We start from the raw sequence: 14,844 nt of genomic DNA on the forward strand, positions 1-14,844 counted from the left end.
ACACCTGTAGTTGAAGTGTGTAGATCTTCTAGGACCATTAGATCTCCACAGCGTTATTTACCCGCTTTAAATTATCTCCTGTTAACTGATGGTGGTGAGCTAGAGTGTTATGATGAAGCCTTGCAAGATGATAATTCAAGCAAGTGGGAGTTAGCCATGAAGGATGAGATGGATTCTTTGTTGGGGAATCAAACATGGTAACTGACTAAATTGCCAGTAGGAAAGAAGGCTTTGTACAACAAGTGGGTATAAATAATGAGTATGATGGTAGCAAACATTACAAGGCCAGATTAGTTGTTAAAGGGTTCTTGCAGAAGAAGAGCATTGACTACTTAGAGATATTTTCTCCAATTGTGAAGATGTCAACAATTAGACTAGTATTGGGAATGGTGGCTACTGGAAAACTTACATCTTGAGCAATTAGATGTGAAGACGGCATTTGTTCATGGTGACTTGGAGGAAGACATTTACATGATTTAGCCAAAATGGTCATTGTTCAGGGACAAGAGAATCTAGTCTGCAAACTGAGAAAGAGTTTGTATGGCCTAAAACAAGCTCCTAGACAGTGGTACAAGAAATTTGACAGTCTTATGCATAGAATTTGGTTCAAAAGATGTGAAGCTGATCACTATTGCTATGTTAAGTCTTTTGACAATTCTTACATCATTTTACTGTTGTATGTGGATGATATGCTTATTGTAGGGTCTAGCATTGATGAAATTAATAATCTGAAGTAGCAATTGTCAAAATAGTTTGCAATGAAGGATTTGGGAGCTGCAAAGTAAATCCTTGGTATGAGAATCATTAGAGACAAGGCTAATGGTACATTGAAGCTTTCACAGTCAGATTTTGTGAAGAAAATTCTCAGCGGATTCAACATGAATGAAGCTAAACCAGTGAGCACACCCTTAGGTAGTCATTTCAAACTAAGCAAAGAACAGTCACCGAAAACAGAAGAAGAAAGGGACTATATGAGCAGGGTGCCCTATGCCTCAGCTATTGGTAGCTTGATGTATGCTATGGTGTGTACAAGGCCAGACATTGCACATGTAGTGGGAGTTGTGAGCAGATACACGAATAGGCTAGGAAAGCAGTAGTGGGAGGTAGTCAAGTGGATTCTGAGATATTTGAGAGGTTCATCAAATACATATCTTTGCTTCACAGGTGCAAGTTTGAAACTACAGGGTTATGTAGATGCTGATTTTGCTGGTGATATTGATAGTAGAAAGAGTACTACTGGGTTTGTATTTACTCTGGGTGGTATAGCTATATCTTGGGCTTCAAATTTACAAAAGATTGTTACTTTGTCTACTACAGAAGCTGAGTATGTTATAGCAATTGAAGCTAGAAAGAAGATGATTTGGCTACATGACATCTCAGATGAATTAGGTAAGAAGCAAGAGATGGGCATTCTACATAGAGACAGTCAGAGTGCAATTTTTAATGGGAGATTTTCTGAGGCATAGTTCATGGAGCAGAAGCTTGGGCTGATATTTTTGGCATGTTTTGTAGCCCATTGTGAATTCTGTGTGTAGGATATAGAAACCGCTGTTTTGGTGATTGGTGATTAGAATTTCTTGTTGTTGTTGTTGTTGTTTTCGAGAGTGAAAAACTGTACTACTACATTTTGTATTTTTTCCTGATAATAGTGAAATCCCTGCAATTCTGTGGATGTAGGCAAATTGCCAAACCACGTAAATATTATCTTGTGCGTGTGATTATTTTTCTTTGGTGTGTGTTTTCTCTATTTTTTTTCTCACATGTTTGGGAATTTTGTGTTAATTCCCTTCATGGTATACCCACCTTCTCAGTCATCTCTCTGTGCTCCATATTTTAGTTCTAACTATGAGACCAAAGCAACTCCTACATGATCTTTCAAGAGAATTAGTCCAGTACTTGTGCTTATAGTATTCTAGCAGAACTCTTCTTCATCTATGGTCTTTCATAAAGATGGGATGCTTCCTACGTGTAGTCATGCTTTTCCTATAGAGTGTACAGATATATGGCTTCTTGCAAACTCAACATGCCCACTAGGTAGAGGGACTCTATTGGGCTTTGGCAATCCTATGGAAATTCCAGCACTTAATTTAGCTGTTTCCAGGGAGCAATCAAGTAGGTTTTTTAATGATGGAGAGAATAGGTCTTCTAGTAGTTAGAAGCCAATAAATATAGAGGAAGCTGTTGGCGAAAAAAGAGTATTTTGATTTTCTGTGAGACTTGGGAAGTTCAGAAGCTTACATGATGGAGTAGGTTGTGGAAGGATAGAAGGGGAAACAAGTAGCTGTAATTTGGATGCTACAAGATGTTATTCAATCTCAATGGGTACATTTCAGTATGTGGTTGATGATTCAAATCTATAAGTGGCATTGTCTGATGGTAGTGGTATTGGTGATGGATGAAGTAATGTGAAGCATGTCAATGAGACAGGATACCTTGCAATTTTTTCAGATAGTGGGGATGTGGAGGGAAAGAAAATCAGTGGCCGAAAGGGTGAGAGCTTCTCTGTATCCAAGATCTGGCTTTGGTCAAAGAAGAGCGGATTTCGAAGTACTTCGAACAATCATATGGATTTGTTACCTTTCCTTAATGCAAGCATCCCGATTAATAACGATGAAACTCATGCTTTGTAAAAGGTGTATGACTAAGGTTTTATTTATTTTTTTCTTGATTAATCAGTCACACACATATAAGCTAGTAATTTTGTGTCCTGTTTTTCTTATTTCTAGTTTTATTGGGAAGATATACCCCTTATTAAAAAATTTCTCATGTTTTGCCAAAAGTTTCAAGGACAAGTTCCATAGCCTGCATTTTTTTTTTTAATAGGTCCATAGCGTGCATTATGTTGCAGTAATGAAATTCAAGATTGTTAGAGAAGTGTGGGGGGAAAGGCCCAATTGTAACAAAAGGGCCTGTGATAGTAAGCCCAAAGATACAAAGGAAGAGTCAGAGAAAGAAAGTATTGTCCACTCAGGCAAAGCTAGCCCAACCTTGAAATATCCCGAAGGTATACCAAGGAGCCGGGGAGGAAAAGGGAGGAAGCATGATCGTCAATGACTCTATGGAACCATCTGAGGGCCAACACCTCCTCGTCAAGTTTTAGAGGAGCCCTTCGTCCTCGGCTACATTTGAAGTTAGACAAGGACTGTCCAAAGGAGGAAACGTCTTAGTGAAGTAACCATTACTTTCACCTTTAATGACATCCACTCACTAACAGTGCTGCATTTATTGCTGAATGGCCCATTAAAATTAAAACAGTATCCAACATCATTTTTTCCACCCACTTTCATCTCAAAAAAAAGGGAGAAATAGGAGATGGGACAAGTATTTCCTCTGCTCACCATCCACCCTAGAAGTGGACGGTGAAGGAAGAACCTCCAATATAAATAGGGACTAATCCCCCACGAGAAGGGATCCAGAAAAATTCAAGTGATAAAAGTGTCAAAGTGTAATAGCAATTGAGAGTGAAAAGCTGTATTTATCATACCAATCCTTGGGATCCAAAGGACATATTCGTTAATCAGATCTTAATCAAGTTCTTCGTTCTGTTATGTGCGTTGTCTCAATCCTTTGGGATCTTTTACTTGATTAAGCACTTGGCCCATAATATATTAATTGTGTCGGTAATTTAAGTAATACTTCCTTAAAAAAAATTTTGACCCATACAAGACGGATTTTTTTTCATGTAAATTTTTTTGGGGCATGTAAAAAAATGAGCTTGCGAAAGATATGGCCTACTTTTATTAAAGCTAACAACATGTCAATTACACACAAGAGGTTGGTTGGTAGGAACTGGGGACTAACATTTCGGATGTCGTTGGACCTTCTTAAAGCTAGAATTGTCTTTGGACCCTCAAAAAGAGACGAGCATTTTGGATCTTCACCTGAATAATTACTTCTCTCCACTCTACCGTGGTCTTTTCTTGCTAGGCAGCATTCAGTCGAAGACAATTCTATGAATCAGATTAGCTAAGATGGTGTTAATTGCAACCTGTCAATTAATTAAACATAGACTTTCACTTTTCGAGAATGAAAAGTCAAGGAAGTCCTTTGAAAGCAGGCTTATTTACTATTAGCACCTGCAACTTTCTATGCCTTCCTAAATGTTTTCTTTTTTCATACGTTTATGATAAAAATCTAATGCAACATGAAGATATAGATTGGTTGAAATTTGGGTATGGTTAATTATTTAGGGAGGCCAGAATTATGTTTGTATTGTTGTGTTGTGTGTATAAAGTTTTTCCTTTTGGTGAAAGTGCTAAAAAAAAAAATCATGATTGATAATTGTTTTTCCATCATGCTTTTGAGGCTTGGAGTTCTTTCCCTTTTCGTTGTGACTAAAAAACCCATCCTTTGAACTAAAGTCCTCCTTTTAGTACTAGATATGGGAGGGGGAGATCTTGAAAGTGGTAAGAAAGATTTATGGTCATGATAGCTTTGTTCTCTCTCTCTCTCTCATGCTGGGCCTCTGCTTCAAACAGTAACTATAGGAGGTTTTTCCAGTATTCTTCTATTTCTCATCCTTGGTTCTCTTTGTTCAACTATATCACAATGAGTATCCGAGTGTAGGAGTTTTTTTTTTTGATAGACAGGAGTTGTTACATCTAGCAAGCAAGAAAGTCCAGAAATCCTAATTCCCCCTCCTATTTACATTTCTTGCAAATATTACATTAAGATCAGAGAAATTCAACCTATAGCAGTTTTGTAGGAAATGGAAAGATCTGTGAACAACAAAGGATGCTATTTTACAACAAAATGTTACAAGTTATGGCCACCAAAACAATAGAGGGAACCGCATGACAAGGCTGAGTACAGAAATTATGATCGCCAAAACTTGATAAAAATCATTAGGGTCTGCCAAAATCACATTTTATAACAAGAGAACTGGTCTAATAAGCAGATTTTGTTCATGTGTATAAGAAGCAGCATAAAAGCTAGACTACGCCATGTTGTTGTAATGTAATGCATTAGCATTGTTCACCATGCATAAGAAACAAGAACAATGTTTGTCAACCTTTCAGGCAAAAGGGAGAAAATTTTGTTAGTTTTTATGACAGAGTTCTGTCTCACTTTCCCTTGCTATAGGAAGATAATATCTACCCTGAAGTTCTATATTTATCTCCCACCTTATTTATTACTCTTGTTTATGTTCAACAGTTCAAGTGTACTTTCCATTTGGAAATAATACCCTGACATTATAAAATGATACTAAAAGTTACCAGCAGTGTATTAGATTTATAGATTCCTTTACTTTTTTCCAGATTCCTTGGTTGCACTTAAACTTGGACATCTCAGTTGGCAAACCAATGAAGTTATCATCACTGACCATAAGCACTTAACTCTTGGTTTACAAAATTTTATGAAAGCACACATTAAGCATTATTGAGAAAGTGGTGATTTCATTACAAGTTTTGTACTATACCATTTTAATAGCAGTGGTATTACGCATTTTTTATTTTTAAAAATCAACTTTACATTATACATACTATGTTATACAAGAAAAATAATTGTGTAGAGTAGACTTATGGAATTCATTCCTATGTTGTAATGGTCTATAACAAATATTAATACACCACTGAAAATAGTATGGGGTTTTAGCGACCATCAAGTGTAGAAATTGTTATTTCATTTACAGAATTAGATGCTTCGCTAGTTGATCTATTTGTACTATTGTAAGAACCCTGCAAAATAAATGCAGGTTGTTTTGGAGAAGGAAGAGGTGTGTCATTACCCAACATGAAAACAATTGTTGACATGGTAGGTCGGTCTATTGCATGTTCTTGCACACATAAAAGCCCAATTTGAATGCATCTTGAAACTTCACTAGCAGGGTATGTCTCACCTAGTAACAAGTCGACTATATTCGTGGCATTGCCTTCTCTCCATAGGTCCCAAACCTGCAAACAACATAGTCATCATAGCAGGCCCAGCAATATAGGCCTAATATTGAAGTCATTGTTTGCACATGTACTTACATGTCCAATCAAATTTGAGGAAGGACCATCATGATGATAAGCACTGTTCTTTTTACCAATAATTATCTCTAGTAGCAAGACCCCGAAGCTATATACATCAGACTTTATTGAAAATAGTCCTTGCATTGCATACTCTGGTGACATATAACCACTGTCATAGCACAATGAAAAAGAAACTATTAAGCCTTTCATTATTAAAAAAAAAATGATCAAAGATAGCCTTAGGGCACTAACATAGCATGTAACAATTGAAATAGCACAATAGGGAGAAAATTACGAAAATATCCTTAATATTTTTTCTTACAAAAGTTTGAAGCTTGTACCCTCTTCTTAGATAAAAAAAATGGTAGTCAAGTAATCAGTTGAAAAGTATAAATATATCTACTTTTTTTCTAGCACACTTACTATGTTCCAACAACGCAATTTGTATTTGCTTCAATTTGGTCCTCTCCAACAATTCTAGCCATACCAAAATCTGAAATTTTTGGATTTAATGTATTGTCAAGTAGAACATTGCTGGCCTTTAAATCTCTATGAATAATTCTTAATCTTGAGTCTTGATGAAGATATAAGAGTCCTCGAGCAATTCCACAAATTATCTCAAATCGCTTTCCCCAATCTAAACTTAACCTTTTTGTTTCATCTAAAAAGAAATGGGAACTTGGATTAGATTGCATTTCTACTTACTTGCACTACGTATATAATATAATCTCACTTCTAGGATATGATATGTTTGTAATTGGAGGATGTGAAAAGAAGATATACCAAAAATGAAAGAGTCCAAGCTTTTATTTGGCAAGTACTCATAGATCAACATCTTCTCTTCTCCATGAATGCAACAACCTAAAATTTTCACAAGATTCCTATGTTGGAGCTTAGCAATTAGTGCAACTTCATTTTTGAACTGTTCTATTCCTTGTCCAGAGCATTTTGATAGTCTTTTTATAGCAATTTCCATTCCATTTTGTAGCAAACCCTGCAATTATAGTCCAAATTTCATTTTGTCATAGTGCCCAATTGTTGAGAGAAAGTCAACTTAGAGAATTATTTGGACAAGCTCAATTTCATCTAACAAAGTTATGCTCAATGAATTTTCTTTTCTTAACCAGTTGTGACGGAATTTTTTATGCAAATTCTGAGGCTTGTTCAAGGAGACTACCTTATAAACTGAGCCAAAACCACCTTTACCAAGCTTGTTAGCAACAGAGAAGTTATTTGTGGCTGCAATAATAGTTCTTAGATCAAATAATGGTGAATTTGAATTTCTTGTAGTTCCATCAAGGTCCCTTCTACTTGGGGAGTCTTCAAAGTATGGTGAATTGGAGGCAACACTATTTGAATATGCGTTTTGCCTCTTATCTATCATAAAGCAAGTAACAAATAATGCTAGTTAACTTATTTGTCCAACCAAGATTCAAGAATTCTCACACAAAAGTCCAAGTTAATAAAACTGAGAAAATACACTAATATAAAAGAAAGAAACAAAGGAATATAAGAGGAAAATTTGAGTTTATAATTTTCAGCTTATCATTGACAGAAAATCCCTTTGGGTTTCTTTTATTGACCTTGTCAAGATCTTTAGATAGTTGGTTGATTCTATGACAATTCTCCATGTATTTTTTGAACATTTGTTTTGTATGTCAATACCTGAAATGGGATGTATTTTGTATTAGGACCAAGAGGCTTCAAGCTGAACTTGAAAGTGCATGCTACAACTTGACACTTTGTCAAGCAAAAATGCCAAAACTTGAGAGAAATTTGTTACTCTCTTTATTTATTTATTTATTTTAATTATACTGTGCCAACCTTTTGTCCATTTATTTAAGCTTCATTTTTCGCGAAATTTGACACCCAGAAATTCCAAATTGAAGTGTTAGTGAGCCAAGATAAGCCCAAGTTCATATACCCATTTCTCTCTACCTTCTCCCTCTCTACAAATTCAAACACTATGAGAGGAGATTGAATCCTTCATACATAAGTATCCTTCAAAGAATTTGTGTTGTTTGAAAATTTGGGAAGCATTGGGGCCACCACAGTACATCCAACTTGAAGATTGCTATTGGAGGACAATTGCAGATCAGAGTTAGCGTGGACATAGGACTCGTGGAGTCGGTTGCGAATAGGAGTTTGGAGGGATTTGTTAGGGTCATATTTGTTATGTGTTGGCATATCCTTTAACAAAATGCATTTTACTTGTAATTGGGTAGATCTAAGATGTGTTTAGGATATCAAGAAGTGTGTTGATAAGTACAGACAAGTGAAATCAATGAAGACATGAAGATTGAACCAAGAAACAAGTAAAGAAAAGCTAGAATAGTGAAGTTCGACACTAGTCTTGACATAAGCTCGACACTAGCATCTATCGAGACTTAATGAAGAAATCTCGACACTAGCTCAACACCTCTCGATCTATCGAGTTATACAAATCCAGAATTCTCAATTTAGAATTTCAGCCATGATGACTTAAATTGCTAGGGTTTCATTCACTAAACTCCTAGAGGATATAAAAACTTTATTTTAAAGTTATCAATGACACAAAGACTCAAATTAGAAAACTCATATATTCTTAAAAAAGCTATTGCGTTTTTATGCACCTTAGAGTTTTGTAACTAAGTGCTTCTAGATTCTCAACGTGTTTTAAAGTGAAGAACTTTGCATCCAACAAACAAACAATAGTTTTTGAGAAGTTAGACACTAGGATCCGTGCAAAAAGGAAGAAGTCTCTACAAGATTAATTCCATTTGAGTATTAGAGTGAAGGTTCAATTATAGGTTGATATTTTGGTATAGGTCAGGATAGTAGTAAGATTTCTTATACTTGTAACCGCTTGATTATTGATTAGTGATTAGTGATTTTTTTGGGAATGGTAACTTAAAAATCACTCGGTGGGGGTTTTTGCCTTGCGAGAGGTTTTCCTCATTAGTTAACAAATCATCATGTCAATTTAATTTCCGTTGTACTTTAGTTTATTTGGTGATTTGTGTGTGCCTCCATGATTTTCATGTAATTTGACCAACTTAATTAATTTCGGTAATTGAATTAATTAACCGAGGTCAATCTACAACCCAACATGATTGAGTACATAGATACTACTATACTTGGAGGCTTTTGTATGTATTATGTATCACAGCTATCTACTCTAATGGATCGTTTTCAGCGGTGAGGTTGCAAAGAGGTTTTTATGCTTGACACTTGAGTTTTCTTCTTCAATAACACATTCATGTGTTATGGCTGTATTATTCTCCTTTCGATTTTTTGTAGGTTGTTCATTTTATATGTTTATCCATGCTTATTGATCATCCATGCTCATGTTAATTGGGTTATCACTTAAATTTGGACTTAATTATTAGACTAGCCTGAAATTAACTAAGTTGTATTTAAAATGTGGGGTCTAAATTAATACCATAATTGAAGTTGGTATTTCTCATACCTCGAACAAGTTAACAACTCTCAAACATATCGTTTGTTCACCAACCTTAGAAATAAAGAAATAAGTTAAAAAGAAGCTGCTTTAAACAAAAGAGTGAGTAAATATTTGCTTACCTTTTTTCTTTCTCCTTACCAACCAATATACAACCAAGACCACAAGAAGAAACATTACCGCAACAAAAACTCCCAGAATTGTCAACATCCTCTTTTTCCGAGTAAGACCATTTTTCTGAGCATATTGAGCTAAGGTAAAAAAGAAGTATTACTAAGTTATGTGCTAAACTATTACTAAGTTTAGAGAATGCGAGACATATCTATGATATCACATTTAAAAAAGAAAAACATATTAAGAGAGAGAGAGAGAGAGATGCAGTTGAAACTTAGCACACCTTATGTTCGCAATTGAAAACTTTTAGGACATATTTGGTAGATTGTAATGGTAATTATATAGGAATAGAAATATGTATTACAAGGAATACAATACGTTATAATGTAATACTTATTACTATTCATTTATTTGGTGGTAATACAATAATAGAACTCTAAAGACAATTGAATGAAAGCATTATAAATCAAACCTAAGATGTATTTTAGGAAATATCTTACTCATATAATTATATTTCCTAAATAATAATATTTTTCAAATTTGAAAGAGAGATTAATTATTTTTTAATAATTTTTTATTTTGATAATTGTTATGAGCATTTGAAAAGTTTTTTTATTTGAAAATATATTAATTTTAGAAATTTATACACCTAGTAAGGAATAATTATTATAACCCTTTTAGAGGTGAATAGTTATTCTTTATTTTAAATAATGGCTATTCATAAGGAATGACTATTCCCTGTAATAAAAATATAACCAAACTACTGAATAGCTAAACCAAAGGAATAATTATTACATTATAATGCCTACAGTCTACAAACATACCCTAAATGCCTATATCTTTACCATAGAACTTCGTGTATTACAATAAAACCCATTGAATGGTATATATGTTAGACTAACCCCAATTAAGTTAAGATTTCTATTACAATTATGATTAGAATTCACAATAACATTTGGACTATGATAACACAATGGACTTGGATTTTGTGCAAGATAATATAATAGGCTTGGGTTCTTCAGGGAAATTATAATTTTTATTCAGCCCCCAATGACAACTTCTTGGCTCCGCCACTATTGGTAAGGATTACTCTCTGGACTATTAAAGGTCATGAGGGTGTAATTTTATACCATTTTAGTAAAGATATTGATACATAATTTTGGTACCATGTTAGAATAAGATAATATCAGAGAGAGAGAGAGAGAGAGAGAGAGAGAGAGAGAGAGAGAGAGAGAGAGAGAGAGAGAGAGAGAGAGAGAGAGAGAGAGAGAGAGAGAGAGAGAGAGAGAGAGAGATTTTATGATTAATATTTTATTCTAGTTTCTGTAGTGACCAGGTAATTTAAAATTTTAAATGTATGGAATGAGATATTTCTTTAAGTTTATAAAACTATATTAATGTATTTCGAATGCAAAGAATCATTTCTCTAACAATATATGACTCTAAACCAAAATTAAAATTAGTATTATAACAAAAATAACATGCTGAATTAGGAATAGGATTCCTAATATAATTTGGAGTAGAATAATACAACAGGGTTGAGCTTTGACCAAGATAACACAATAGGTTTGGGTTTCAACTATTTCTGTAGCACAAATAATATAACTTACAATATGGGTTGTATATATTCTTCATTACATGTGAGTTTTTGGTTAAAAAAATAGGGAAACATATATACAATTGATTTCCAAAGGACAAATATTTTGTCTTATGCATTAGACATTACATAATATGTTAAAAAGACAAGTAGATGAAATTTTCATTGCATGGTATAAGTTAAAACTTTGTAAAAGATAAGTACATAAAACTTTGTAAAAGACAAAGGGGGTACCTAGTACAACTGCATCCACACGTATGTATAAATCTTGCCCTGTATCAGAATACGTTCTTGTGTCCACCAAGTTCCCAAGCCATGTCAAACATCCAATCCCTCCCTCACTCTCATTGGCACTAGCATAAGCCATACAAGAGCAATTCCTCAAACATTGTTGCTCACACTCTGTCAGACTCAAACTCATATCTGCATGTGCTATTGAAGTATCTGGTACCTTCACATGTGCCAATTTCACGAACCCTTCTCCATTATTGCATGTAGACATTCCTTGCTTACTCACGCACCCACCCGATGCGTCTCTCAAGTACCAATCGCGGGGTGACTTGGGTTCTAACCCGGGTAAGCATGTGCACTCAAACGTGTCCCCATTATACGGGTCACAATAACTATTTGGACCACAACGCAAATATTTATCGCATGTCTCTTGTGGGGCAAACCAGTATTCGTCCCATCCTGTCTCGTGCCATATAGATAGTTGCATGGTTCCTGATTCATCCACCATTTTAGAGAATACTTTGTGGTCAATTAAACCGTATGAAATGGTGATTTCTTCTTGATTACTCACATAACTACCATTGAAGATGTAATTTGGTGTCATTTTGGGTACACCACTCCATCTTAGGCCAGTCCAAGATCCAGCACGCCATAATGGAGTTTGACCCATGTATAAGATCAACTGTGGATACCCAGTTGTAACAACTCTATATGAGTAGTTGCCGGTTCCCGGGTCATCTTTGGACTTCCAAGATGTTAGGTACCGGTTTAACCCGGTCCGCAGGTCCAACCCGAGCTTCATAAATGGAAGCATAGTATCTGTGGGATAATCAAAGCTTTGCCATACCTTTTGATTGTCTTGTTGGAGCAAAACAAGATTTCCTACTTCTAAGAGCATAGCCATGGAATTGTTTGTTGGTGAGGTTAAAGTAGAAACATTAGTGGACCAAATGGGAATGGATTGGTTTTGAGTGTGGAGTACAAGGTTTCCTTGACCGTTGATGGAAAGGACCCCGGACTTATCATAAAGAGGATTGTCTCTATTTGCAACCCACACAATAGTTTTTTCAATAATTTGGTGATACCAAATCCCAACGTAGCGGCGATTGGAATTTTCAGGAGTGAAAAACCCTAGTGCAAAGGTTTTTTGGTCTGAGACAAGAATTTGACCATCCTTGAGGGGTTGGTTTTGAGTAATGTTTTTAAAGGAAATGCAAATTGGGAAAACAAGTGAGAAAAGTAATAGTAATACTATATTCAAGAACAGTTTAGCAGGATTCATGTGGTTTTTCCAATGAAGACTACAGGAGTCATGAAAGTCCAAAAGGAGGGGCATGTCATGAATTATTCATGTGAGTGACTTCAATTTATTAGTTTAATAGAATTCTGGCACGCCATCGGGATCCACTCCTATATTTATATTCATTTATATATGAATAATACGTGTGCCACATAAAGTGGCACTACTTGTACCATAACTCGCCACGTGGGCGAGTTGTCGCACAAGTTATGCCACACTATGTGACACTAGCATAACTCCTTACATATATATCAAAAGGCTGAGGTGTAACATTTATTACTGTTATGCTTTTATTGCACCGCCTCCTCACTACGTCATTGAGCACATAATTATTATTATTTTTATTTATCTTTTATTAATATATTTAAATATATATATATATATATATATATAGAGAGAGAGAGAGAGAGAGAGAGAGAGAGAGAGAGAGAGAGAGAGAGAGAGAGAGAGAGTATTGATTTTACACATTCATCTTAAGCAAATTTATCATTACTTATAATTTTGTCTTTACATATTCATCTATTTTAATTTAGAATTTTTTTTTATTCTTTTTTTTTTACAAAAAAATATAAATAGATTATTGACTTTACACATTCATATTGGGTGGTTTTAATATTACATATAATTTTGCTTTTACATATTCATCTACTTTATTTAGATGTTTATAACTAAATAATGAAAGTTTTGTAACTAAAAAACCAAAAACAAAACAATATCTATACATATCTATACCATAGATAATAATGGAAGTTTTGTAATAAATTTTATAAAGCTCTTTATGCATTAAATCTTTAGCATCTTTTCTTATTTTTAGGTTTTTTTTTTTTTTTTTTTTTTTTTTTTTTTTTTTTTTTTTTTTTTTTTTTTGCAATTCTTAATTTGTTCAACTTTTCATCTTCTTCAACCATTGTCTTGTTAGTTCAATCTTTCATCCCCTCCAATAATGTGTTTTTAATTCTCATTTGGTTCCTTTTAGATTTTTAATTTTTTTTCCTTTATATCTTCTTAAATTCTACAGTTTCACTTTGTTCAACCTTTCATTTACTTCCATATTAATTTTCATACAAATTTATTTTTCTTCATTTCCACCTCTCTCCCCTATTTCTTCCAAGTTGTCCACAACAAAAAGGTCAATAAATTCTCTCTTTCTCCAATTTTGTTTCTCTTTTGGTGAATTTTTTAATTGTTTCAACCACTTTTTTTCTACTAATGGTTCTTTTTGTTATTGTTGATTTAATTTTCACATCACATCTGTTATCTTTTTGGTAAATTTATATCGACTTTTATGCATATTTAGGTAGTTTGGCATTCCAATTTCCGATCACAAGTTCTTTTCTTTATTGATTTGATTTGGATTAATAATTAGTTGTTTTGCAAGTTAGAATTTGATTTTTTTTTTTTTTATAGTGATCAATCTAGATGTTAAACTATGAGACTTTACTAATTTTTTGTTTCTTTATTAATTCTTTGGGGGTGGACAAAGTACTCTTAATAGTTGTATTAAAAGCACTCTATAGTACCATTAATTCATAGAAAAGCAGAAGTTAGTCAAACAAAAATAATCGGATGGGTGACATATTTTAGCTTTTGCAATTGTATATTAATTATTATCATTATTTTATAATAATGCATATATAGAAATTAAATTCTTAAATTTTGCTAAGAATTGTTTTTTTGATAATATTTTTTGGGTGGACGAAATTGCAACTTTTGCAAAGAAAATAACCTTAATAGGTTATCAACAACAAATTTTTTTCCTAATTGGTCCAATTAATCATTATTAAGTTTTATTAATTTTTAGTTACATTTTTCAGTGTTTTGGATTATAGGGTAAAGACAATAGGGTTTGAGAAAGTTTGTTTAAAACTAAAAGAATAATTTCTAAATTTTATGTTATTTTTAATGATTCACAAAATATTATATATAAGCTTTATTAAAAAATAAATAATTTTATTAACTTACATTTTGAATTTCTAAGAAAAAATTTATTGTTTTTATTTTGGTATGAAAGAATTTATATTTATTTATGATTTATGATTGTTTCTCTAATAAATAAAAATATGATTATGAAATACATTACTTTTTATTAAATTAATTCAAATTGTAAAAAATAAATTTAATTAGACCATCTTAAAAAAAATATCACTAACAACACGCAGGTTCGCAATTAGTTCGAATAATTACTTTCGACTCTACGAAGAGGTTTGGA

General features: G+C 33.5%; 1 protein-coding gene and 1 pseudogene across 1 annotated transcript; one reads left to right on the forward strand and one right to left on the reverse strand.

Annotated features, from left to right (window-relative positions):
* Positions 1-1,934: 1,934 nt before the first annotated feature.
* On the forward strand, positions 1,935-2,630 carry LOC142635742 (RING-H2 finger protein ATL47-like; annotated as a pseudogene).
* A 2,830-nt stretch (positions 2,631-5,460) lies between these two features.
* LOC142636913 (G-type lectin S-receptor-like serine/threonine-protein kinase RKS1) lies at positions 5,461-12,648 on the reverse strand. Its single transcript, XM_075811208.1, has 7 exons — positions 11,339-12,648; positions 9,516-9,644; positions 7,132-7,331; positions 6,738-6,948; positions 6,378-6,615; positions 5,973-6,123; positions 5,461-5,894 (listed from the first exon to the last, which is right to left on the reverse strand). Exons 1-7 carry the CDS (start codon positions 12,615-12,617, stop codon positions 5,592-5,594), a joined length of 2,511 nt encoding a protein of 836 aa, XP_075667323.1. The 5' UTR covers positions 12,618-12,648; the 3' UTR covers positions 5,461-5,591.
* Between the last annotated feature and the right edge of the window lie 2,196 nt (positions 12,649-14,844).

Source organism: Castanea sativa, chromosome 5, assembly GCF_040712315.1.
Source record: "Castanea sativa cultivar Marrone di Chiusa Pesio chromosome 5, ASM4071231v1".
Taxonomy (NCBI): domain Eukaryota; kingdom Viridiplantae; phylum Streptophyta; class Magnoliopsida; order Fagales; family Fagaceae; genus Castanea; species Castanea sativa.

Excerpts from the sequence above, each read along its gene's own strand:
- LOC142636913 (XM_075811208.1), bottom strand. The coding sequence starts at position 12,617 with ATGAATCCTGCTAAACTGTTCTTGAATATAGTATTACTATTACTTTTC. Across the intron at positions 9,645-11,338 it reads TGTGGATGCAGTTGTACTAG|CTCAATATGCTCAGAAAAAT; the intron begins GTACCCCCTTTG and ends TTTTTACCTTAG. Across the intron at positions 6,124-6,377 it reads AATTGCGTTGTTGGAACATA|TGGTTATATGTCACCAGAGT; the intron begins GTAAGTGTGCTA and ends GTGCTATGACAG.